This window comes from Corvus kubaryi, unplaced genomic scaffold (assembly GCF_017639235.1).
Source record: "Corvus kubaryi isolate FWS band 111438036 unplaced genomic scaffold, C.kubaryi_AGA036_p1.0 split1-131, whole genome shotgun sequence".
Classification (NCBI taxonomy): domain Eukaryota; kingdom Metazoa; phylum Chordata; class Aves; order Passeriformes; family Corvidae; genus Corvus; species Corvus kubaryi.
Genome location: NW_024582073.1, coordinates 23,018,433 through 23,043,955, shown reverse-complemented (window position 1 = coordinate 23,043,955; position 25,523 = coordinate 23,018,433). Strand labels below are relative to the sequence as shown.

General features: G+C 36.6%; 1 protein-coding gene across 3 annotated transcripts in view; it reads left to right on the top strand.

Moving 5' to 3' along the window:
- HTT (huntingtin) overlaps positions 1-25,523 on the top strand; it is a 75,925-nt gene that overhangs the window by 5,673 nt on the left and 44,729 nt on the right. For 2 of the 3 annotated variants that reach the window (XM_042053880.1, XM_042053879.1), the window contains exons 2-22: positions 233-316; positions 777-897; positions 4,387-4,446; positions 6,386-6,465; positions 6,878-7,016; positions 7,250-7,391; positions 8,850-9,028; positions 9,496-9,700; positions 10,584-10,631; positions 13,906-13,986; positions 14,359-14,723; positions 16,545-16,668; positions 16,957-17,075; positions 17,978-18,089; positions 18,645-18,785; positions 19,441-19,599; positions 19,699-19,796; positions 21,316-21,455; positions 22,284-22,347; positions 22,753-22,853; positions 24,346-24,492. In XM_042053880.1, coding sequence (XP_041909814.1) covers positions 233-316; positions 777-897; positions 4,387-4,446; positions 6,386-6,465; positions 6,878-7,016; positions 7,250-7,391; positions 8,850-9,028; positions 9,496-9,700; positions 10,584-10,631; positions 13,906-13,986; positions 14,359-14,723; positions 16,545-16,668; positions 16,957-17,075; positions 17,978-18,089; positions 18,645-18,785; positions 19,441-19,599; positions 19,699-19,796; positions 21,316-21,455; positions 22,284-22,347; positions 22,753-22,853; positions 24,346-24,492 — 2,709 coding nt within the window. The remainder of the gene's footprint in view (positions 1-232; positions 317-776; positions 898-4,386; positions 4,447-6,385; positions 6,466-6,877; positions 7,017-7,249; positions 7,392-8,849; positions 9,029-9,495; positions 9,701-10,583; positions 10,632-13,905; positions 13,987-14,358; positions 14,724-16,544; positions 16,669-16,956; positions 17,076-17,977; positions 18,090-18,644; positions 18,786-19,440; positions 19,600-19,698; positions 19,797-21,315; positions 21,456-22,283; positions 22,348-22,752; positions 22,854-24,345; positions 24,493-25,523) is intronic. The other variant, XM_042053881.1, reaches the window with a different exon arrangement.

Below are 25,523 nucleotides of genomic sequence, written 5' to 3'. Positions count from 1 at the left end.
GATATTCCATGTTAAATGATTCATTCTTCATTCTTTTTCTAAGTTGGTATTTCTCCTTGGCTTGTGTGCTCTCAGCAGCAGTTGGCAGATGAAGTGCTGTGTCTACAGGTAGTTGCTGTTTATGGAGTGACTAGAAAGTGCATCTTTTTCTTGTATGATGATTAGACTCTACTTTAGCAAGAGTGTTTGAATGGTCACTTTTGAACTCATTATCATTGTATTCTTCCTTTAGAAAGAAAGAACTTTCAGCTACCAAGAAAGATCGAGTGAATCATTGTCTAACAATATGCGAAAACATAGTTGCTCAGTCGCTAAGGTAAGGCACTGTCTTTAATTTATTAATTATTTATTAATGTCTTTAATTCATTAGGATGAATAGCAACTTTGGAGTGTTAGCTGTTGGGAGGATTCCTTATAATTGCTTGTTTTAAATGCTGAGCTTCTATTTAAAACTGAAATGGCATGATTTTTTTTTTTAACCAACTCAAAATCTAGGGACTTTTGTTTACCTGTTGGTGGAGCGGGCACTTTCCATCTACTACAGACAGAGAGACTTAGAGGCACAGAGGTCAAAATACCTTACCAGGTTATGTAGGAAAGAGTAGGGAAATGACCTCCCAGCTCCTAATGAAGTGCTTAAATAAACTGAATGTCTTCTCCTCTTGTATACGTGTGTATAATATATATGTAGTTGGATTATAAAACCCTTTGAAAAACATTATTGGTGTTTCATTTCCATAGTGCACGTTGTAATTTTCTAATGTTTGTTTATTTAGAAATTCTCCAGAATTTCAGAAACTCCTGGGCATTGCTATGGAACTCTTTCTCCTCTGCAGTGAGGATGCAGAATCTGATGTCCGGATGGTTGCAGATGAATGCCTTAATAAAGTTATTAAAGTAAGAGCTTTTACTATCAGATTTTGTCTCTTCTTGATGCAGTGTCCTGTCTGAATTCCCACTGATGTTCTTTTAGTTGCCATTCTTACTGTTGATAGTATCTCATAATATAAGAGGGTAAAGTAAGCTTCTTTACTAAATTCTGTATGTGCTCTTTCTCTCTTAGGAGAGTGTTTTATGCCCAAATCAACATATTTAACTGTAACTTGTCTTACAAGTTAGTTCATTGTTCAGATCTGTTCTTGTCTTCAATTGTTCATTAACTTCGTTCTCTTCAAGTTAACCAAAACAGGAATGTGGGCTTTTCTGAAATCATCTTGTTGTGTGGGAAGAATACTCCTGTTATTGTTCTGTAAACATAAAGACACTTAGCATGAGGAAAGGTAAAAATATTATTTGAAAACTGATTGAAAGGTAGTGTGATTTGCTGAGACTTGGAGGGGGAGATTTCAGGCAGTAATTAGAATAACTATGGTGTTGTGGAAATTGTTTATTCCCCTACTTTGATCCTGAATGAAGAACTTGTTGGAGAAGAGCAGGTGGGCATTCATAGCAGGTCATGCAAGGTCTAAATCTTGATTCAAAGTATCTTAAAATGAACCTTTTGAGTAATTTGCAGAAGCTGCTGCTTCCAGAACAGGCTTGTCTTCACTTGCCTTTTTTTTGTGTTTGGTTTTTTTCTGAAATACTTGAACTTGAAGACACCGTTATGTACCGGCATAAATAATCTAGTTGATGTAAAGTTTAAGTGCTTTAGGAATATGCAAATAATAATTTTCTTTCGCATGAAGGCGCGTGTAGAAGCAAGCAAACTAAACATTGATATCTGATTGAATTAAGTTTTGGGGATTGAGCTTGTGGCTGAAAGTTGTATGGAGAAAGCTTACAGATTGTGTAGTGTGTTCCATAATGATAGGGAATGAGGAAGTGTGAGTTCCTTGCGTTTTTGTTTTGTCCAATAGCACTTTGGTCTTTTCACTTTGATTTAAATGTTTTTCTGTTTGAGGGAGAGCACTCTATGAAATACATACATTATTATTTCACTCAGTTTGCCTTAAAAGCTGTTCTGAAACCGTTCTAAAGAATGTAAGCTTATTTCCTACTTTCCATGAAGCACTTATGTAGGCTTGGTATAAAATTTACCTTATAAGTTCTCTAATCTGTTTAATATTGTTGCTCTCTGGCATGTTTCAGGGTTACTTGAAAAACTTACTTTTTTTTCCAAAATGTTTGTATGGTAGTTTGTTTTGTTTTTAAGATTAAAGTAGTTTTAAATGATGGAGTCTTCTATCAGTCTTCAGTCATTAAGCTTGCCAGTTGGTCACAGCTCTGAAATGGTTAACAGTTGTGATATTCCACACACATGGATGTATCAGACTGTTATGGAAGCTGGTTGTACTTTGTATTCTGTTTCTGTGTTTTACATTGTGTGGGAGCAATTTAGCAACTTAGGCAGACAACTGTGTATAAATGCAGAGACAAAAAGATGTGCAGTTTTATTTTTGGTTGTGCAAGTACCAGTGATGCTTGTGGTAAGTAGAACAGAGGTGTTGGGCCCCTAAGCTTTCATTTTAGTCAAAGTTCAGCCTTTTTTAGTATCTCAGGCATATTTAGAGGCTAATTCTTTTGCTAGTGATGCTTTGTAGCGTCTCTTGAAATAAAAGACTACAGATGTAAGCATTACTTGTGTAACTGTGTCTGGAGTTTATGCTCATTACTATAACTAGAAGACTAATGCTGCTGTGCAGACAAGGCTGAGGACATAACTTGAAATAAACACTCTGTAAGTCATCTTTAAGTATCACTACACTTACCTGTTAGAACCTCACAGACAATATAAATGGCTCAAGATTTAAATAATGTTGGTGATACCTTTAAAAGAAAAAATACCAAGTTGGGACTTTCCAGGTTTCTGTGGGTAATGTCAAGCTGTCTTTTGTCTGAAGCTGATGCAGAATGTTGTAGTATTCTCTGTGCTAATGATACTGGTGAGACTGTTCACACAGATTGCAGTACAGTTGGTCTCAGTAATTGGAATTTATTATTGTAGTAATTTAGAGCTGACTATGCTTTTTTTTCCAATCGGGATGACGTTATAGATTCTAGCCTGCTAAAAATATAGCTATACACTAATAAAAGTAGTTCCTCCAGCTGGGTGTGTTGTAAGGACAATTTAGCCTTGAAGCCAAATAGTAGCTGGTGCCTTTTTGTGTTGCTTGATATCCTTATACATAGGGGCAGTGAACTTTTCATAAAAACTAAGTTTTGTGAAGTAAATACTACCTGCTGTCATCCAGACACCTGCAGTCTGTTGCCGGGGTGCTTATGGTAATATAAAGATACAACCTGGGGAATGGAGTTTTGGAGCATACAATTTTAGGCTGGGGAAATTGTGTCCTGGAGGAGCCACAGGCACTGCACTGACTGTGCTTAAGCAGTTGTGGCTTCTAGCTCAGCGTGTGCCATCAGATTTTGTAGGCATCATGAGTAATCCTGTGAAGATGTGAGTTTAATGGTTGGTGGTCAGGAGGGCAGTTAGAAAATTAGTATTAATAAATTACTGGGCAAGGAATAAAAAATTAAATACTAAACAATATAGCACAATATGAATCCACAACATAAGCACTTGCACACTGTATGAAGGTCTCATCTCATTGGAGGAGCTGGTGGAAATGTTCATAAATTGTAGTACACATTAGAGAAAAACGTGGATGAGGAAGGGTAACCATATATATACAAATTATTCTGTATGAAGAGATTATATTTTCATATTTTCTTTTTGTCTGATACTTTAAAGACAGAGAATGATCAAGCTGAGGTGAACAGAAAATGACTACTTCTTGGTGCTTACTTTCATTTCACGTACACTGGGTTTTAGCCAGGCTTCAGGTTTGAGCTACAGTACATGCTCTGTTGCTGTATGCTTGATTGGATCCTGGGATGTGACACTTGTGGTATGCAGAACTCCTTGTAGCGTATGTACTAACTGGATGCAGAAATAGGCTGATTCATGAAACAAAGGGTTTTCAGGGGCTGTTAAAGGTACTGGTACAAATACAGCTTCAGTTTGAGAAATAGTAGGAGCCTACTTGACAGTGGGGGAGTATAGCAGGGAATGCCTTTTGCTGCTTGTGAATACTGTTCTTGTGTTTTAATGTTCATGAGTACCAGCTCCTGGTGATTGCCAGAAAGCACAATAGGTTGGCTCTGCTTGTAGTCTGATCCCGTATGGCCTTTTGCAGGTACAGTGGGCAAAGCAGTCAGTATTAACTGCAAATAACTGTTAGAGTTTGTGGAGTTTGTCCACATTTGTGTGAAGGATAAAGGTGTCTCTTCTCAGTATTTATCACTTTCTTAGTTATGCACCAAATATAGGGACCACTAGATAGTTCTGTGCCTTGTTTGAAGCTGTTTTACTGCAAGTGTAACATTGGTCCTGTAAAGCGCCTCCCCTCTGACACAGAATGTTCTCAATGCATTTTACTGCAGGCTTTGATGGATTCCAATCTTCCCAGGTTACAGTTAGAGCTGTATAAAGAGATTAAAAAGGTGAGTGATTTTTCTTTCATGTCATTTTGAAATGTGGTGTTTTGTATGTGTTCTATTATATTGGAATGTAACATTAGTGTAAATTAATAGTTTGTCTTTTAAGATCAAGGTAAAAACTTCATTTTAGAAGGATTTATGACTGTTTCAAGGTATTATTCTACTGAATTCCTCACTGTTGGCCCCATTGTTTAGATCTAACCACTCCTGAAAGCTTATCTGGCAGAAAATGTGTGAGCATTTGGTTTGAAAAGCAGTTCAAGTTAACCTTAGTGACTCCCCACCCAAAGAATAAGGCATGTTCATGATGTTTGCTCCACTGACTAAGCTGGAAAGAATAACTTGAACCAAAAGGGTGGTGAAAAGTAGATGGAGGACAGTGACATTCTTAATTGACAAAACCTTGGGGAGGAGTAAGGCTTGAAGTAACCTGATACAACTACTTTATGAATGTGTGATATGTACTTAACAGCTTCTTACAGAGGCGTAGGGAGAAATACTGAAGCATCTTTCTAGGCACCAAAAGACACAATTTAACTATGTCCACAGGAAGAAATTTTGTGGTAGCCTTTTTGAAGTTTGTGACTGCAGAAGAGAAGTGCTGTGTTTAGGACAGTATCACTGAAATTGTGTCTCTTGCATCTATAAATGCAGAAAATATAGGTGTTATTTGTCAGACAGTAATGATACTGGTTTTTTGGGGGGAATAATAGAACTCTAGAAGATAAGTCACAAAATCAATGCGCATAGCTTTCCTTCTGTTAGATGTAGGGCCATGTATGGATATCTTACTGTATTGTTGTACCTTAATGTCATGCAATATTTTTGAGGGTGTGGAAATGGGCATCTACCTAATTAACAGAAAACAGCCAACATATAAATTGCTCTGAAGTTTCTGCACATTGTGACCAGGTGTAGCAGGAAATATTTTGTTGCTCAGTTGGCGTGTGCTTCTTGAAAGGTGCTCTCAGATTTGTGACAGGTGAGAGAGAGGTAGCATGTACAACAGGGGCACCCAGCAGACTGAATTTTGTTTGTGCATCAGTATCCCTTCAGAAGCCATGCCAGAATCTGTTGTTTGGCTGTGAGCCTGAGAAATGCATGTTTTGTAATTCAGATGCAAGTATTTTTTACTTGTCATGCTAACAAGGCTGCAAGCCTTTGATATATTAGCTAAAGAAAGTAATAAAGAAATGACAGCTTTTAGACATCTCAGCTTTGTCTTCAGGGGACTCAATTTGAGAAGCGTTTTGGTTGGGTTTGAACTACATTAGGTAGACACCCTCCTAGGCATCTCTTGAATTCCATAGTTTTCTATATTTCCAGCAATACTAAGGAATTGTACTGTATCCCTAGACACTAATATAAGGGCATTCTGGTTCAAGTCAGGTGCTCAACTGAAGTTGTCAGTCTGGGCAAATAGATACTAAACTTCAGCAGTCAAGCCGTTAGGAAGTGCTACAGATCAGTATGTTGATTTTTCCTTTGGTGCACTCAGAAACTGAATGTTGTTTATGTGCATATCTTCACTGCTGTCAATTTTATGCTGTATTTATATCTCTGCAAGCATTCCAGTGATTTTTAGACTCTCATATCATCAGTGTTTCTTTGTTGGCTGATGCCTTTCTCTGTGGTATTTTAAGCAGATTTCAGCAGAACAGAGATCTCAGACATTTCCTTTTCTTTTATGGTATTTCTTATTATTCATTCTGGTTTACTCAGAAAATTCCTAATACCATCTGGAAGAATGAAGGCAGTTATGGAACTGACTTGACTTCCTTTTGGCTAAAGGAAATTTATGATTTCCAGACACCTTATATTTTTATCTGTTTAAGTAAAATGTACACTATTGTATACATATTGTATATTGTATATTATAGGCAATTTTTTTGTAGGAAATGGTTTTGCATGATGAAATGTGATAGTTATATACTCTGTCTAGAATGGTGCTTCAAGAAGTCTACGTGCTGCACTCTGGAGATTTGCTGAGCTTGCCCATCTAGTTCGGCCTCAAAAGTGCAGGTAAACACATTCTAATAAGGAACTTTCCTTAGAACCTTTAAAGAAATACAGATGTTAACAAAATGATACTGTTCAGAAGCTTTAAGTATGTAATTAGGAGATTGGAGGAATTGCTGTCACCTTTCTCTGAAGTAGCTTTATTTGATCAGTGTTTTATTTTAATAGAGCTTTAGTTCCATGCTATACATTACTGTAAAGGGGAAAAACTTACGAAGATAGTGACTTGTATTTTTTAAGTGTATTCTTCTCTTATGTTCAGAAGATTCTTCTTTTTTTCCTACGTTCTATAGAGCTAACAGGTACATTTTTGTATGATTTAGTAATACCACAGAACTTGAGTATGAATTTAAAATACTTAGAAGGGTATGGCTGTTCTGATCTCAAATTAGTTTTTCTCCTGTGCCATACATAGGCCATACTTGGTGAACCTTTTGCCCTGTCTGACACGGATAAGTAAGAGACCCGAAGAATCGGTACAAGAGACGCTGGCTGCGGCAATACCCAAAATCATGGCAGCCTTCGGCAATTTTGCAAATGACAATGAGATTAAGGTACCTTTCTTTACCCTGTTAGTGTTCCCTGTTATATCCCAAAGCATGGTGAGCTATCAGCATTATCAGTCAGATGGTACAGAAAGCAGTGTTACAGCTGCATGTCTGAATTAAGGCAGAAGTTGTCCTTGCTTGATGTGCATGAAGTAATGCTTTGAATAAATGAGAAATACATTTGCTGGCTTCTCAGTTCACTTCTGATAAAAAGTTAAGTAAGGTATCTTTGTTTTTAGGTTTTGTTGAAGGCTTTCATAGCTAATCTTAAATCCAGTTCCCCCACTATCCGTCGAACAGCAGCAGGATCAGCAGTAAGCATCTGTCAACATTCACGAAGAACACAGTATTTTTATGCCTGGTTATTGAATGTACTTTTAGGTAAGATTCAGGGCACAAAATTCAATTTGCTTTATGTGTAAGTAACATTATATTTTTTTCTATTAAGAATATGTATCACTTTGCATATGTGAAAGGTTTTCAGGTAAAGGAAGGATACTTAGACTACCTGTTACACTGCTGATACTTTCTCTATGTGGTGTTAAGTTAGAGGCAGATACTCCTAAAGCTATTTGTCTCTCTCTCTGTGCTGCAATGCTAGTAAGTAATATTGAAAAGAAGTAGCTAAGGCTTAGGAAGCAAGCAGCTTGTTGGAAAGTGAGGAGGTTCAAGGATTCTGGGAGAACTTGGATGGCATCAGGAATCTGAAGAGACTTACATGGTCCATCAGCTTGGTTGCTAGTGCAGCAGGTCTGAGATCTGAGATGGAGGGTACCTGGTTGTGCTCTGAGCCATAATCACATACCCTGTAACCTTTCTTAGAAGGACCACCACATAGATTCTGTTATAACTTAGAGCAGAAATTGAGAGGTTTTTTATTTAAAAGCACACAACTTTGTATCAGGTATTGCTCCCATATTTCTTCAGCTGGGAAGTTTGCATGGTCTTAGTGTTGTTTTTGCAAGTTTTGATGAGAAGCTTCTCTGGATTTCAGTGGAAACTTGCCTCAGTTTTGTTATTGACAAGGGGTTTTTTACTATGTAGACTCTATTGCAAAAGGAGAGATAAAGAAGACCTGCAGATACATAAGGTGTTACCATGTTAGCATTGCTGCTTTCAAGAAGTGTGAAAAATTCAAATGCTGCATTGTGACTTGCCTCCCTCTAAAGTGATGTGTGATAATGTCCTTGGCAATGATGCAGAATTCAAACAGAAGCACTAATAGGAACTTCATGAATTGATTCTGATTTTTTTTTTCCCTCCCTGGGTAGAAGGTTGTGTTTTCTTCCATAACTTATATTTGTTCATAATATGCTTTGGGGTTGATTGTGATTAACAGGTAAGTATATGGAACAAGGTTCCCAAAACAGGGCAAAGTGCAAATAGCTTCCATTAGGGTAGCAGTGCTTTTGTGAGCAAGGGAGTTACATTTGGGTGTGAGCTGTCAAGTGGAGAGAGGAGGCAGGTGAGAGGAGCAAAAGAGTCCAGATCACTCGGTGAAAGCATCAGCTATTACAAAAAAAAACAAAAGAAATTTTTTTGTGTCTTTATGGAGTAAAAAGAGGTAGGGAACAGGGAAGGTGAGACAGGATCCTCTGATCATTCTCCCACGTTGCTTAATTGATTGTCAGGTATATAAAATACATATTTTCAAATGTTTCTACATTTGGAAAGCACTCTTAAGTTGCTGCTGGGTTTTGGTTGTTCTGTTTTGCTTTTTTTTTTTTTTTAATTTAAAGAAGCTGTTATGTGGGCTACAGGAAATAACATTTGAAGCATAGTGTTGAAATTAACCACTGCTGTCAGTAAGTTATTTGGCCGCTTCATTTCTCTCCTCAGGCTTGTTGGTTCCTGTAGAAGATGATCGTCCTACTCTTTTAATTCTGGGTGTTTTACTTACACTAAGGTATCTTATACCTTTATTGCAACAACAAGTAAAAGATACCAGCCTGAAAGGCAGTTTTGGTGTAACAAGGAAAGAAACGGAGATTTCACCTTCACCAGAACAACTTATACAGGTAAAATATGGATAATAACCCTTACCTGAAGAGTAGTAGTTGGGAGGAAAATAAATAAATCTTGATCAAGCATTAGTCTGATACTGAACATTCTGAATTCTCAAATTTTTGTTTAACTTGATAAATGATAGTTGGTCTAGTGACTGGAATTATTGGTAAGTAATGACCAGAAATCCCAGAAAAATGAATCAGCAGTACTTGTTAGATGTGCCCAAAGGAGCAAAAAACTTCTTATGGTGCCTTTGATGTGATCTTTCCTTCTATAACAATAAACAGCAGACTTCTACCAAAAAGGCGGTTAAGTGGCTACAATTGATTGACATTTTCCCCTTGGAAGATTGTGGTGAAGATCAGATATATCAAGCATCAGTTATTTTTAATTTACTGCAGAAATTTGATGTTGTATAGGACAAGACAATATGTTCTGTCTTCATAGAGGCTTATTCCAGTACTCTGCTGGCTTTCAGGTTTATGAACTGACTCTGCACTACACCCAGCATCAGGACCATAATGTTGTGACTGGAGCTTTAGAATTGCTCCAGCAGCTCTTTAGAACACCTCCCCCTGAACTGCTCCATGCCCTGACCGCCTGCGGGGGTATGGCTCAGGTCAGCGTATCCAAAGATGAAGCTGCCAGCAGGAGCCGCAGTGGGAGCATAGTGGAACTTATAGGTAAGCTCTATTTTTGGTAGTTTGAGTAAAAGGAAATGAACATACATCATCAACTCTAGTTCTCAGTGTTAGCCAAAAGCATGAAGGTTAAAATGAAATGTGTGAAGCTCTGCATAGCATTCTTTTTTCCCCAGGTACAGTAGAAGTTCTTTCCCTCCTTCCTTTAAGTGAATATACATTAACTGATTAATGACAAACTTAAAGAGGTTTTTTTACAGTTTGTGTTGATAAATATTTTTTATTTTTGGTTACACAAAGCAAGTTATATATGGTGACTTTTTTTCACCCACAAAATTAATGATGTTCTTACCAATCGTCTGACAACTGTGATTCATAAAAGCTGATCAGAATTTATATTAACTGGGAGCTCCTTGCTGAATACCAAAACCAGCATGAAATTAAAGCATGATTTAAGCTTATCCTTAACTGTTAAAGTCAGCTATCAGCTTTCTTGTCTGTGGAGTGCATGTTCTTAAAATTCTCTTAACTGCTACTCTCACCTATTTCAAAAGAATCAGTCTCTGATTGGATTTTTGTAAAGATTCTGTATTGAACTAACAGATCAGTCAATATTGCTGCTTTTGGAAGGTAAATTACTAGCTCGAAGCAATCATAACAGGGAAATTTAGAACATGTTTTTGGAAGCAAACTTTGCACAAGTGGCATAGAGTATTAAAAGTAATTTGGTGGCGAATGCTCAAAAAACCTTGGACTTAAAAAGCAACAAGTTTGCTATTTCTTCCTGGCTTTGGTTTTTCTTTGGATTTTTTGTTTGGATTTTTTTTTGTTTGTTTGTTTGTTTCCCATTCATGGCTATTAGAATTCCTTCATGATTTCATTAGCTCTGTCTTTGCCCTGATGTGTTACTTTCTGTGATTTGCAGCTGGAGGGGGGTCTTCATGCAGCCCTGTTCTTGCAAGAAAGCATAAAGGTGATTATTTTTGAAAACAAATCTTTAATTGCATTACTTCCTGATTTTTTGGGGGGTTGTTGTTTTTTTTTTTTTTTCTCCCCTCCCCACTTCATTGTCTTGCTGAACTTTGGTCTTCATTCACAACTGCCTGTATTATCAGCTGAGCTTAATCATTATAAACAATGAAAGAATTCTGATGCAATTTCTGATATTGCAATCAAGATACTCTAAAATTATTTAAAGCAATATGATTTTATTTTTGCTGTAGTTCACTGTCGAAGTTATGTTGATGATTATTGATGCAGTTTTACTTCTAAAGAGCACATGGAAAAATAGTCTCTCTGAACAGGGCATTCTTCTTTTTCATGGTAGTACTTAACCATTAATGTAACTTGCAAAATAGTTCACTTTCCTGGCTTTGTTAGGCCTGTTTTTTTCTCTGTAATTCACTAATGCACGTGTATGTTTGCATGCTCCAATATAATGCTTTTTTATTTCTTTTTCTGTTCTTGGTGATTAATTCTATACATTTTTTGTCTTGCTTGTGTATATTTTCATTTCTTTCTTCAATAGGTAATTCATTTAGCAGGATTTCAAAGAATACAGTTTGCTCTGAAGTACTCTTTTCCCAGTTTGTGCATGAAAATACTTAATATTTAGTTATACACTTACACTTTGATTAAAACCAGTCATATCACTATAGCAGAATCAATATAAGTACAACTGTGTAACACTTTCATCACCTGCATTAGGTGAGCTAAATGTTGCTACTGCAGTGAAACTCTGTGTGTGTAGTGCAATCACTGAAAGCATTAGTAAGCAAGAGATGTTCAATGCTGAAAAGAAAAACTTGAAGAAAAAGTAGTTTAAAACTGAATGAGATTATATGAACTTGAAGGACCGTTATAGCTTATACTTTTTCCCCATATGTCCTTCAATCTTTATGTGCAGGGAATCTCAAAAAGCTTAAATACCCTTATCTGTATGCTGTAAGAGTATACCAAAATGTAAAGTAGTGGTTAAAGCTGAAGGAAATTAGTGCTTTGGATGCAGTGATGGTTTCTAGTTTAGAAAGGACAGATTGAAACAATGGGTGTCTGAAAGTAGGTATTGCTGCAGCATCCAAAGGTGACACAGAATACAACAAATCAGAATAACAACACATATCATGTAAATAAAAAAGTGGTAAATTATAATTTTGGTCCTTTGTCTTGTTGGTAGTCTTCAGTGTAACTTTGAAGTATTAATAATAGTGTAAATTCAATTAAAGTACTTGTTAAAACACTAATCTTTCCTTCACTTGGTGAGAAAACATGTATGAGTCATCAGCTAAAGTCATCAGCTTTTATCCTTTTCCAAGATTATGGTATGAAGATTTTGTGGTCTAAAACAATGGCATAAACAAACTTGAAGAAATCTCTTCACAATTTTATGCTTCATACAGGTTTATTTTCAAATTGTGAATTGTTCATTTCCTGCTGCTCTCCATTGTAGAAAGGAGGGAAGATCCAAGCCTGTTCCCAGTTCCTTCTTGAAGTCATTTTGCATTCTACTGTCATATAGAATAGTGGGCAATGGATGGGACTTCTCAAGCTGTAATGCTCCTTTGTGTGTAGGGGTGTAAAGTGAGGCTGATCTGCAGAAATCTCTGTGTTCCACATCTTTGCAATCTTACTGCATTAGACCAACTTCAGTTCTGAGCATCTGGCTTGCATTGGTTTGTTTATGTTTCAGCTTCAGAAGATTATTTGCAAAAAAGGCTGAAAACTCCTTTTGAAATCAAAGCCCATGTTTTGAAAGCAACTTAACTGGTTTTTTTTATCATCAAATAGTGGGAAAGTATCCTGCTGAGTGTGTTATATACTCATTTAAGCATACAAAGCCTAATGTGCCTAATGACTGTTTTTCAGTGTTCTTATCCTTTCACTTTCTTTTAGAAATGGTCGGCTGTGGAAAGCAGAACATTATCCTGGTTTGTTTCAGTGAAATGGATGCAAATGTGTGAAATAATTGGGAAGAATATATTATATTTCATGCTTTTTGTTGGGAACTCCTAGAATGATTTTACTGATTCATTCATAGGAGTGTGTAGTTCTCAATTACTGTTACTTTATATAGAAGGTATATGGAAATGCCATGGTTACTTTTCTGCCTTATTTACAGGTTTGAGTATCATAAAACATGTTTTTCAGAGGAAGATAATTCTACAGTGGTACTACTATGAATGAAAGAACTTGAGAAAAAGAAATTAATACAAAAGCGTATTAATGCTTTTTTACCCCCAGATAACTTGAATAAGGTACAAAGGAATTCACCCAGAGTTATCCCAACATTAGTATCTTGCATTATAAATCTTAAACTGCCAGTGCATCTTGGTAGTCTAAGCAAAATGGTCCTTCTCATAGCAGTTACTGTGAATCCCTCTGTCTCAGCAAGGGACTTGCAACATCTAGAAGGATGGGCTTAGTAGCTCCCTCTGCACTCTGTCCCATGGACAGACTTTTCAGTACAGTTGTGTCCTTGGTTGGCTTCCAGGCAGTGTGCATTTGCAGGTATCTTTCTCTTTCCACTGCCTGTAATTTAAGTAGATAATGTTCTGTGAGTAAGAGAACTCTGTGGTGGTTGGGTTATGTCAGTAGTTGTTTTCGAGTTTCTTATGGCAAAAGCCTCTCTGAAGATTTCTTGCTTTAGTAATCCTTAGCTCTCAATGTTGTCCATGGTTCATCACCCTGTCACACTTGTGTTTTCTTGTGCTTCTAGTCTGCACTGCTCTTCCCCCTGGGCATTTTCTGTTCTGTTATCTCTGGAGTTCCAAGCAGCCTTTGATAAGTTTTGTAGCCTTAAGGAGGAAGAGGTTATTTATTCTATTACTTGTGGTGCATTAATGCCCTTCAGAGTTGAGGGCAGACATCCAGATGCCAGTTATCCAGTCCTTAGGAGTAGCACATACTTGATGAAATTAATGGGATTGTAAACGTAGTCCACAAAAAAAAAACCTAGAAGTAATAAGATTGTAGGTAGTTTCCTGAATGGTTACGCTGGTAAATAAGATTACTTAACTCTGTTTCCTTGTCACTGCTGCCTGTTTCTTTCCTGATGAATTAGTGAGGGACTGGATGTGCATTTTATTCATTCCCTTATTTTTTCATCTGTTGCCTGTCATAGCTATGAAAAATTATTTGGATAAACTTTTTAAAAAACAGATTTCACATCTAACTGACTTCAACTGTTGGACACTTCAAGCTGACTATAATTTTTGAAAACTAAAGGTTTTTCTTATATCACTTCTCAGGTAAAGTACTTCTTGGTGAAGAAGAGGGCTTGGATGATGATTCTGAAACCCGATCTGATGTCAGTGCTGCATCGTTTGCAGGTACCTGCCTTTCTCTTTAGCAGTGCAGTCAGCTAATACATTCTGTTATTGCTCTATGTAAATTGTGTAAATGATGTGTTATGGTCATGAGGAAGTGTATGGGCATTCAAAAGACATGGTAGCAAAACTGAAACCATAAATACTGCTGAGTGTAAAACTTAATGAAGTTGACTGCATTCTGTTTTTAATGGGAGTTACTGGCAGAGATAGGGTGACATCTTAGAAGATGCCTATTTTCCTACCTATAGTTTAACAGTTTGGTTACATGCTTTCCTTAGCTAGCTTAATATGTGGTTTAATCTTTGGGTCCATGCTGAGAGGGAAATAGAATTTCAAACACTGGATTGATTCATAAATGCCTGTGTTTTGCAGCTTCTGTGAAGGGTGAGATAACCAGTGAACTGGCTTCTTCATCAGGTGTGTCGACAGCTGGGTCAGCGGGGAGCTCAGCCGCTGATGCCACAGGACACGACATCATCACAGAGCAGCCCCGTTCCCAGCATACGCTGCAGTCAGACTCTGTAGACCTGGCCAGCTGTGATTTGACAAGTACAGCTACTGAAGGGGAAGATGATGAAGTACTTAGTCGAAGCTCCAGCCAGATCAGTGCTGTCCAGTCAGATGCCACTATGGATTTGAATGATGGCACACAGGCTTCCTCACCAATTAGTGATAGCTCTCAGACTACTACAGAAGGTCCAGACTCTGCTGTAACCCCTTCGGACAGCTCTGAAATTGTAAGTGTGCAGCGGGCAGAGGGGGGATCTCCTTCTGCCAAGGGTCCCGACATATCTCAGAGCTCTTCCATGGAGGGCCCAGACTTGGATTCGTCTCCTTACTCATCTTCTACTTTTCAGTCCTCAGCTAGTAACAGAAGAAAGGTCAGCAGCTCACACCTCTATTGGAGAGCTTGACCTCCTTTTAACACTTTCACTTTAGCAGTAATGAAAAACTAGAAAGCTGTAATCAGTTTGTTCTCTGGGTACGTCATGGGAAAGCATTACAAATTTTGCTCACTGAAAGAATGGCAGCATCAAAGTCCTGACATAAATATATTCTCTTAGTAATATATCCTTAATTTTGTGTAGATATATTAATAATTGTTTTGGTGCAGGAGGGTTAATGGAAGTGTTAAAGGGTGAACAGTTTATTTGGAATGATAAAGGAATATTTTTGGAACATAATGCTTCACACTGCCTTCTGCCTGTGCTTTTACACTTGGCAACACAACTCATCATCTTTTTTTTTCCTTTTTATTCCATCGTAAGGATTTCTCCTATAATGGGCAAATACTGCATGATTTACTAATGTAGCAGTTACATATCTAATAAACACCTGAAATGTGCATACAGTATAGCTATTTTAAGACATTTTTCTCTCTTGGGCAATTGTATTGTGAGGTTGTAATAAAACCAGCAAAAATACAATTACTGGAAGCCAGAGCAGAAAATGCAAAAGGGGGAAAATTTAGAACTTTTTAAGACTTTTTCAAACATTATCAAACTTTTGACTCTAGTTTTCTGATAGTAACTTTGGAAGAGTAATAGTCTCTTAGCACTGCAAAAAATAGAAAACTTATAATTACAGTAAGAAAATACTTCTGCAAGTGTGAGGATTCAAGAACCAAAGGAGTGATGATAATTGCTGTCTGAATTAAAGGTAGTGAATGAAGGTAGTGCAGAGGCCACAGTGAGCAGGCATTTATTGACAAGGTGTGTTTATTGATGCGTTTATGCAAATTCTTGTCAGACTGTTCCATATGTCTGTTTGCATACTGTTTACAAGCAGTAATTACATGTAAAATTATCTTTTTTAATTGACAGACTAAATAGCTGTCCAAGTTACTGACACACAAGCTTTTTAATGAACAATTTCCAGGTGCTTATGAAGACAGGAAGAAACTGAAGAAGTGTCCTATTTTCTGATAAAATTAGTGAAATTGGTTTTTTTACTATTGTTGATTGTTATGATTAATTTTTATGGTTATTTTTCTGTATACCTACTGCCTATATATTGCCTTGGTTCCAAGGGTCAAACTCTCTTCCAGACGAGTCCATTTTAGTAGTCTCTGGTTTTGAATGAAGAAATTAAAATACTTTATACTTATTTGTCCTTTCTTGTTCTACACTGTGTTCTCAGTTTGACTTCACATATCCAGGACAATTTAGGTTATGGGGGAGTTTGACAGCAAGAGCCAAGTTCAGTTTGTGGCAGTAAAGGTGTTGGTTGTAATTTGTAACTGCTGAGAGAGAGACATTTGTGATGAAGAAACAAGGGGAGCTGCAGGGGAGCAATGGACAGAGAGATCCAGTTTGTTCCTGTTAATAGCCAAGTTCATGGCTCAGCTGGGAGACTCTCAGATGGAACTACGGCCTCCAATAGCCCCAGTGCTGCCAGAGGAGGGGAAGTGCTTTGGGCCTTGCATGCAGCTGGACACTGATGTTTATCAGGCTCATATTTGCTTTCAGATCATTTCTAGATTACTAACACTGCATGTTTCAGATTTAATACTCTGTGTAAAGATAAGTTATTTTAAGTCCTGTCCTTGCGCTGTGTAGGTTTTGGAGGGTGCTGAAGGACAGTATTCTGGAATGCAAATTGGGCAGCTACAGGATGAGGAAGATGAAGCTGCAAATATTCTCCAAGATGATTCATCAGAGTCCTTCAGAAATTCTTCTCTTGGTAAGTTGATAAATACAAGGGGGGGGCCAGACTGGTGACACCATTAAGACAGGTGTTCAGGTGCATCTGCACTTCCAAGGGAATGGAGACTCATGTATGGATATGAATGGATATGAAAAGCAAATAACTAGATTGATACGTAAAATAAAGAATATATTTCAACACATGTAATCAATCACTTGTTTTGATCACTGCTGATTTATTTTTCATGTTTGTATAATTAGGTTTAATTAAAGTGCTTTTAGTTTGTATCTGAAATGGTATTTCATGAATTGCCCTTTTCTAAAGCTCTTCAGCAGCCTCACCTGCTGAAAACTATGAGCCATAGTAGGCAGCCCTCTGATAGCAGTGTGGATCGATTTACATCGAAAGAAGATGCAGCAGATGCTGGTGATCACGAGAGCAAGGTGAGAAGTGGTCAGTTTTAAAGTTTAAAACAATGAAGTTTAAAAAAACCCCTAAAATTACAGTTATGATGAAGTAAATTACTGGAAAGCATGTATATGTGATGTGCCTTGTTACAGGTCAAAGTAACTAAGGTTGCATAGGGAATCTGAGTTAGAGCCTGAATTTCATTTAACGTAAGGTGAATTCATAAATGGTGGTATCTTAAACGCAATCACCAGCAAAGCCATACCAGAACACACTGAGAACACAAACCCTTTTTGTCTGTGTATTAGTAGGCTACACTGTTACTTTATTGCTTGAAATATCTTTGTGCTGGTTGCTTCCTGTGTAGGTAACTTCATGATCTTCTCAGGTGTTAGTCTTTGAGCTTTGTGCCATTCTAACTACAAGTTACTGATTTCCTCTTTTTTGACTTTACCTTCGGACTTTGTTCTGAGCTGGGGCAAAAGTTTCATTTGTGGCAGGCAGAATTAGATCAGCTTGGACTATTGGGGAATTCTAAATGTGAAACTACAGAAAACTGTGAGTCTTCTTTGGGAACAACTAGGAAATAATATGCTCTTCATACAAAGTTTCCAAAGTGTGATGGCAACAAGTAGTTTAGCGCGCTCTTCAGATGCAAACAGCAAGTCTAGGTAGTTTAGAAAAATCTGCAATATAGTGTTTCTGTAATAAAATTGAACCAGCTCTGATACTGGATACAAACTTCCCCAGAGCATTACATTTTGAGGCCTTTTTTTGGAAGATATATTAAACTATATATGAATATTATATATTCATTTTGTGTTAAACTTTACACATTTGAGGATGTGCAGTATTTCTAAATCTTGTTGTGCTTAATATTTTATTTCAATGAAGATTAATTTTTCTCTGTATAAACATTGTGATTTGCCTTCAATAGCCCTCCAGGGTAAAGGGGGACATAGGGCTCTATACTGACAGAGACTGTGCTCCTTTGGTGCACTGCGTCAGGCTGCTGTCAGCTTCCTTCCTGCTCACTGGGGACAAAGGAGGTACGTTTGTCTTTGAGGTTCATTGGTTTTCTGTGTCTCTTCATGTACAAAGTTGGAAATACGATCAGTTTGCTTTGTCTTCGTTTTCATCTCACTTTATTGGAAATATTGGAGGTTTTTCTATGGCAGTCCCTAAGCACCACATCTACATGGTTTTTAAATACTTCCAGGGATGGGGACTTAACCACGTTCCTGTCATGGTGTATAGTCATACCATTTAAGATGTTTGGTTTTTTCCCTTTTCTAAACTCTTACTTGCTCATGTACCCATATAATGTATTGGTTTTGGAAGGAAGTGATCTGGAAGTATGTTAAGGCTGTATTTGAATATTTCAAGTATATTTCAAATACAGTTTATTTGAGGAAGGCAAAAAAGCAGCCATATATCTCTGCTGCCTCTGATAAACTGGAACTGCTTGCTCTGCCTTCTTATTTTTGTCCATGCTAATTTATTTTATATAGTGTTATTTTATATAGTGTTTTTAATTAAATCTAAAACAATTGTGGGAGCTTTTAAATGCCTTCCTTTTATTCATTTTTATTTCTTCCTCACAGCTTTAGTTCCTGATAGAGATGTGAGAGTCAGTGTAAAAGCCTTGGCAGTAAGTTGTGTTGGAGCAGCTGTTGCACTTCACCCTGAGTCTTTCTTCAGCAAACTGTATAAAACACCCCTGGAGGCAATGGGAGAAGAGTATGGTATGTTGCGGTTCACATATTCCATTTTAATAGTGTGTTTGGGTTCCCAAATCAGTGAGGCAGCAACTACACTGAAAACTCCAGATCCAGTTTAGTATTTGAGAGCAAATATTGCACAAATTGGAATGAACGTGCTGTATGTGTGGTGAGGTATATTTTTTGTAGTAAGATTTAAGTTTCAATGTATGAACTTGTAGAGCTTCTGACAAGTTGAAGCTGTTTTAAAACAATTAGTATGTAGAAGGGGTTTGTTTATTTTACAAATGTTTTCTTCTAATTTAGTTCAGTCCTTCTTATAGATGGTTTCTAAGCCATTAGGTTCGTTTTTACAAATGAATCGCAGGGACCTGGAGTGTGCGGCTGGTATGATATATTGACCAAAATGCTTCTTAGATTTCCCCAGAGCATTTTGTTTACAGTTGAAATTAATCACTAGTGTTTATATATGTGATTGTTGGTTTGAATGGTGTGATTGATCTGTATGTAGATTGCTTGCACAGAAAGATCTCAAAAAGGGAGAACTATGGTGGACGTATTTTGGATGTGCTGATATTGATTGTCCAATAGTTGAGACCTCCACTGAAACATTTTTAGGAATCAGTAAGGTCCAATACTAGTATTTTTAAAATAAAGTAGTTGTAACTTACTTTCTTAGAGGAGCAATATGTATCGGACATTCTGAATTACATTGACCATGGAGATCCCCAGATTAGAGGAGCTACGGCCATTCTCTGTGGAACAATTGTCAACTCCATTCTAATTAAATCCCGCTTTGATGTGGAAAAATGGCTAATAAATGTCAGAAGCTCAACAGGTAACAATTTATTTTAGGGGTGTCTTTTTGTTCTTTTTGTCTTCTAATGTTAACATAGCAATGTTTCATTGCTTTTTTTTTTTTTTTTTTTTTTTTTAGGAAATCTCTTTTCCTTGATAGACTGCATACCTCTGTTACAGAAAACATTGAAAGATGAGTCCTCTGTTACTTGCAAACTGGCTTGTACAGCTGTGAGGGTAAGCAGTAGGAATTTATTTGCACCACCATAGATCACAGGGTTGTGATTCATTACTGGGATCCTGCTATGTGCAGATGTATAAACATGGAGCAAAAAATGATTTCTTCCCTAAGAACTTTATTGGCACAGAAATGGAGGAACATACAGATAGAAAATAATTATGTGGTTAGGTCATGTAGCATTATAACCTAATTGTGATATTTCTCATGAGAAATGTAAACGTTACATTAACCAACAGTAGGATGAGTGCGTTAGCTAGAAAGGCTATGAAGGCTAAACAGGGAAGTGTGAACATACAATGCCTGGTTGTAGCCTGTATTTGGAGAACGAAAATTAAATGTGAAAAATGACAGGTAAAATAGTGATTATTTTCTGAAATAATAATTTTAAAAGTGGGGAAAGTCTCAGGAAAGCAAGCAGTTCAAATTGGGTGGAAGATCCTGTAGGCAGTTGTTAAAATAGAGATGACAGCTGAACTGGTGAGTGGAACTTAGAGTATGTGAATTTTTATTTCTGTAATAAAATCTGTGGAAGGTGTTTGGTGAAAAAGCAGAGGGGTGAAGAAGTGAGCTTTCTTTGAGGGTTTTTCCAATAAAGTAGAACACAGACAAATTGCAGGTTGAAAGAAATTCTTCTATCAAGGAGAGGCACAAGGTGGCTGATGATTGCAGTTTAAAGACCAGTGAGGCAAAGCATAAATTTTAGTAAAATGTAGCTTGTGTATGGAAATTAGGATTTTATATGCAGAGAGGAGGGGCTTGTGATACAGCTGAGGAAAGGAAATCCAACTAGGTAAATGTGGCTGTCTTTTTAACCTTGTGTTCTGCAATCTTCATGTTTTTGTATAGTGATTTCATGTGTGATTACACTTGTGATAATGGCTTTTTAGAAAGCTTCACCAGAACTGTTCAGTTCAGGCAGCTTAATACTAGTCAACTTTAGTTCTTTCTTTTTCTCAGTACCTAATGTAGCCTGACTTTATACATTTTGGCAGAAATGGTATGTCCTTTGGGATGTTAATCCTCAAACAAGAAAGTACATTTTGTGTAGTTAAATAAGACATGGAAGTGTGGAGTTCTGTAACTTTTTCCAAAGATCACACATTGTGCCTATAGCTGAATTTTCAAATATGGATGTATGGCTTTTTCAGAAACTTTGGAAATCAGAAACAGGTGTCTAAAAATACCCTGTGGGAATTAGGAGACTGTTTTTGAACAGATCAAAATATAATGCGTGGAGTATTTAAGCCCTGTGAGCCCTCTTTTGGAGGATTGCCCTCTGATCTCTGAGGCCTGCATTCCTCTCCAAAGTTTAACTGCAGCATCAGGTTTTAGCAGTTCACATGGAGATGGTGTTCTGGCCTTGTAAAGTACCTAGCTCTGGTACTTCCTCCTAGCTCTTATGCAATAATTTTTTAGTATTCTAAATAAAACAGATTGGGGTTTTTTGGTCACTTTCATTCTGCTATTCGGAGAACCTCTTCTGTAATGTAACTGAAAGTTGTTTTTTCTTCTCAGCATTGCATCATGAGCTTATGCAGTAGCAGTTACAGTGAACTAGGTTTGCAATTGATTGTTGACCTCCTAACTCTGAAGAACAGTTCATATTGGCTTGTAAGGACAGAACTTCTGGAAACACTTGCAGAGGTAGATTTTCGGTGAGTGTTTGTATTTTCCGTGGATGTAATAGCTGAAGTGCAGAGAAGTATAGGAAACTGGAACTGTAATGGAGAAATTTCTTCTGAAGCATTAATGGGTTTCATAAAACTAATTCAGATCAGTCAATCCTGTATGAATTCCTTTGTCAAGCTGCTACTGACTTCACAACCAAGCCCAATCCTAGAGACACTGTATAGGAGTTTTTAGTTCATTGGTCTGTTGTATAAAGTCTTCTGTAAATGTGTGATCAGAGAGGGACCACATAATTTGGAATCTAGCTTAGTTTTTCCGTCAAGTTGTGTGTGTTTTTAAAGAGAAAGTCCCTAACTTGTTGTCTGTTGTTAGCTCTCTGTAGTCACTCAGTTTCTGTTAATACTGAAATAAAGGTGACTCGAGTTCTTTTTCTTGCTTTCCATCATTCTCTATTGGTTCTTTCAAGCTGAAAGACAAAAGATGTTTATATGAAAATTCTTCAAGCTATCCTTAGTCATACAAAAGTGGACTCTTTGTGAATAGTTTTGGAATGGGTTACTGTCTTTTCAAAATAGTCTGATTGTTCTGTGCATGGGTAAAAAATACAATTATAATAATGGTCTTTAAATAATGGGGTTTTTTTAACAGAAGGACTGTTTTTCTTTGGTTACACTAGCCAGATAGTAGGTTAGCAAATAGCTTACCTTTTCTAAAGGTTGCAAAAAATGTTTACTACTTACATTTTCACTACAGTGGTGTTTTTAAAAAAACAAACAAAAAGAACACTCAGAGCACTGAAGGGAGAAATAACCCACAAGGTTAACTTATGTCCTCTAAATTCTGTTTTATCATAGGCTAGTCAGCTTCTTGGAAGGAAAAACTGAGAGCTTGCACAGAGGTATTCATCATTATACTGGTGTAAGTAAATTATTCAATCAGTATATTGTGTTTCTGAATTAAGGTACCAGTGCAATGTCATCACTTGTTTTTAAATTCTGTCAACACTTATAGCTGTTGTATTTTTTGTGTAAATAGACTCATGTTGTAAAACTTACTACAACTGGGAATATCCTTAGTATGGAGATTCAGGTATCTTAGCATTCTCTGGTGCATGTGTTTTGTGGTTTGGTTTTTTTTTTTTTAACTTTAAAAAAATTGGCATTTGTGTAGTTAGTTAATGTGATTGACAATGTTAAGGTAAAGATGGTCTTTTCCAGACTTGTATGACAGATGAATTCTCACTTGTTAACTCTCTTCTAGCAGTATGCTCAAATGATGAAAATGTTCAGTGAGCTTTATTTACTGTGCTAACTTCTTTTCTAGCTATTAAAACTTCAGGAGAGAGTACTTGAAAATGTTGTAATAAGTCTGCTTGGAGATGAAGATCCAAGAGTGAGACACGTGGCTGCAGCTTCATTAATGAGGTATATGTGGCATTTTTATTTATAGGAAAAAAAATAGTAGAAAGATGCTTGCATATTGATGTGTACCTATAACTAAAACAAACATTTGGGTGTTTTTAATATATTTGTTTAAAAGAGAGATAGGAAACAAATGCATCTTTATGGTACCTGGAACATGCATCATTCTGACTCATCAGGCAATTGTACTTTGCTTTCTTTTAGCAATCCAATTACATTTAACTTTATTACATTCTGAGGGTCAGTTGCAGCTTCCTCAGAATATTTTTCTTCATGCTTAAGTGTTTTGTTCAGTATCCAGTGGCTGATCGACTTAAAATGTTGCAATTCTACAGATTTGTCCAAAATCCCAACCATTATAGTTTTAACGTACATAGTCATACACAGTGTATCTTAAAACTTCCATGCTCACTGATTATAGTGCAGCAGCTAAATTTGTTTGCAAAGTACTTGTTTGCTGTGACCTACTGCAATTATAGCTGCTGTACAGATAAATGCAGCAAAGGGTAGGGATTGGTTGGTAGTTTGTTTATTAGAATTCATAGACTTAAATTTTATGTTTAAAGAAGTTGGGAGCATGTAATACTGAATTCCTGGTATATTTTATTATCAGAGGAGTTTCTTTCCTAGTGTTTTCATACTATTAATTGCTGTCCAGTCATAATAACAAATAAAGTACAACAAAACCTTTAAAGTTCTGACATTTAAGTGTTTATATTGCCAAAGCAGCTCAGCAGAGGAATCATGAGCTGTTGCATCATAGAGTTGTTGCTTTTATTAAGGGACTTGATTTTGAAATGGAGTTATCTTATTAACTGAATGGTAATAAGTTGAAGATTTTTTCTATCTTCATGCTGACTTAGTGAGAGGAGGTGTGTTAAGATTGGAAAAGACTTAACTGCCCAAGAAAGCTACTACAAGCTTGCAGAAAGCCCTTGAAACATTCAGTATGGACATTCATTGGAAGTACTCTCACTGAAATTACAAAAACGTGTACAGTAGTTTTTCACTTTTACATAAGTTGAAAATATTGTTGTTCAAGAAGACTGGATTTGATTTTATGTTTACATTTTGCTGCGTAGAAATCAGATGGTGAAAAATTACTCTTTTCAGGTAAAAATTACTTTTCAGTGGATACAGATATTCTTGGGGAAAATATCTGGGGAGACAAGGGAACAGCAAGAGAAAAGTACTCTATGGGAGTGTTTGTTGTAGTATGTATAGGGAGGTATCTCCAGAGGAGATTTTTTTTTTTAAATTAGCATATGTCTGGAGTAGTTCCTTTTTCCTGACTTAAGCTCCTTGATTGTAATGAGGAGCAGTTACATAAAAATGAATTCAGCTTAATGAGTTTCTCTAACAGCTTTTATTTACAATTCGATATGCGTAATTAACATATGTAGCTTGCTGAACTGTCTATTAAATGTACTTTAAATTGGGTGTCAGATAATATCTGAATAATAATTTTTATTTTTGACATTTAATTTTCTCTCAGGCTTGTTCCAAAGCTGTTTTATAGCTGTGATCAAGGACAGGCTGACCCAGTTGTGGCAGTAGCACGAGACCAAAGCAGTGTCTACCTGAAACTCCTCATGCATGAAACGCAGCCCCCATCTCACTTTGCAGTGAGCACTATCACCAGGTGTGTTATCTATCTGGCCTTGCTTCAGAAGGAATGGAGAGCCAAATTTCGCTTTCAAGTGTCTAGAATTGTAGTTAAATCCTCCAAATCCATGTGCTTATGAATTCTTGTTCTAGTCTGTAGGAGCACCTGTAGTAGTTTTAATCTCCACAGAAACAGACTCATGTTTAAAGAATACGCTGTGAGTTACTGATGATGCACTCACACATTGAGAGTCATTGTTTTGAGATAGTTTTTTTCCTCTCCATCCTGAATTCACCCTACTTGTCCATTAAATTGGACAGATAGGTGCAGCTTTTCAGGCTAATTGTATGTATGTTACGCTTCTTCAGATATGTTAATCCAGATTTATAACTCTCCACATCCTATTTAATGATTGTGATTGCAGAAGGCTGTACTCCCTTTATAATTTAAAAATAAATTCTAGTTTTGATAGTGTGATCTTGTATTTTTGCTGCCAACTATACTTTTTCTGTCTTACAGACAGTATGAGTTGTATATATTTATAGGGGCTGTTTGCTTCTATCAGTTTGTCATACAAGTTTTAATTATATACCTTTCTGATACATGATCATGTCACTTAAGATACATACTGTAGTATGGAGCAATAGAACTTTGGGGATTCAGTGTTAATCTGGATAGAAAGTAGACTTTTTCTACAGTAAAAATCCAAAGTTTGTGACATGCAGAAATGCAACATGCAAAAATGTTGAATGGATTTGAGCAACAGCAAAGACTAATGTTAAATTTGTGGTCATTTCTCAAGTATCTAGTTAGATATTGACAGCTGATCTACTATTTCAGCTTGCTAACAAAGAGGTTTTATTTATAAATTAAATAGCATTTACTAATACAACCTCAAAAACATTACAATACAACATGGTATTTAGACTATTCTCTGTTTTTTTTATGTTCTAAGTGGTCTGTGAAATACATAATAGTAATTTAACCTTAAATACTTAAGTATATAAGTAATAAAATTAATCATTTTTGATTGGGATGGGGTTTTCTAAGTACATGTTTTAGTGGAT